The sequence below is a fragment of the Camelina sativa genome, chromosome 18 (genome assembly GCF_000633955.1).
Source record: "Camelina sativa cultivar DH55 chromosome 18, Cs, whole genome shotgun sequence".
NCBI lineage: Eukaryota > Viridiplantae > Streptophyta > Magnoliopsida > Brassicales > Brassicaceae > Camelina > Camelina sativa.
In genome coordinates this window covers 9,136,679-9,137,938 of record NC_025702.1, presented here as the reverse complement: position 1 = coordinate 9,137,938, position 1,260 = coordinate 9,136,679, and the positions used below count along the sequence as shown (strand labels likewise).

At 32.7% G+C, this 1,260-nt stretch overlaps 1 protein-coding gene across 1 annotated transcript in view; it reads right to left on the bottom strand.

Annotated features, from left to right (window-relative positions):
- LOC104760909 overlaps positions 1-496 on the bottom strand; it is a 1,802-nt gene extending 1,306 nt beyond the window's left edge. The window contains exon 1 of the mRNA XM_010483901.2: positions 426-496. Coding sequence (XP_010482203.1) covers positions 426-473 — 48 coding nt within the window. The 5' untranslated portion in view covers positions 474-496. The remainder of the gene's footprint in view (positions 1-425) is intronic.

The window sequence follows — 1,260 nt, the reverse complement described above, 5'->3', positions numbered from 1 at the left end:
TTTTTTTTTTTTTTTTTGGCAAACTCCTAAAGACTACTACTATGAGAATGATTTTTAAATGTATTGGTTTAACATATGCATTATAAATGTTTAAAAGATCTTATTAAACTATTGTAAAACTTTAAGTTTTTTAATAAGTACCATTATTATAACTGATTCATAAAATCCTATAGAAAAAATATAACTACTCTATAAAAGGTATACACATGATAGTTTTAAAATTTGAGAGTAAATTAGTGGTATTTTTTTTATAAACATGTATTTGTGGTAGTTATGAAAACCTCCTTCTTAATTCTAAGACTTAGGTAATCAAAGAAAAATATATTAAGCATACCGTTGGTAGAAATTAATGGACGGATTTTATGTATTAATTGGTTGTTGAACAATATAATGATGTGTAGTATACATACAATAAGAAACGTTACCTGGAGATGGCTGGCTACGTTTTCTCGACTGATGTTTTCAACATTCATGATCTCTAAAATTTTCTTGGGAACAGCTTCTGCATGAAAATCCAATTATGACATAATTATACACTTATACATATCTATAGAGAGAGATAATGAATCGGAAAAATGGTAACTATGAACAATAGTGTTTGTGACTCACTATTGTGTCCAAGACAATTCACGGCGTCTAGAAACTTTTTGTGAAGCTCACCGTCCCAAACGACCCGTCGTTTTTTCTTGGAGCTAGAAGCACAAACACGATCATCATCATTATGATCCTCCTCGTTGACTTCTGCATTAGGGGAACTACTACTTGTTCTCTTGTTAGGGTTTCTTATGGTGGAATCTCCCACCGAGGATGACTTCTCACCTGCTGCTTTCTCTTCTGCCTCTACGGTCACAAGAGGCCTCCTTCCTAGCATCTTCTTTACCACATGTTTAAATATTATCCGTAAATCCTCGGGTCTTATCGGTTTGATGAGATAGTCAATAGCACCGGTACTCATCCACTTGACCACCGATTGTATCGAGTCGTCTTTAGATATCACTGCGGTTAAAAAAAAAGGAGGCTTTTGTTGTTGCATTCTGAAACTACATGATAATTAAATATATTGAAATGAGAAAAAAAAATTAAATATATTGATTAAAAGAAATCATATATGATTAGGTTCTTACTGATTATTGCAAGATCCATTTCTGATCCGATTTCCGAGATATACCGGATCCTATCACCATTTGAACTATTAATTGAACTATTAGCTTGTATCATAGCAATGTGGAACCTATTCTTATGGTTGCGGAGTAGAGATAT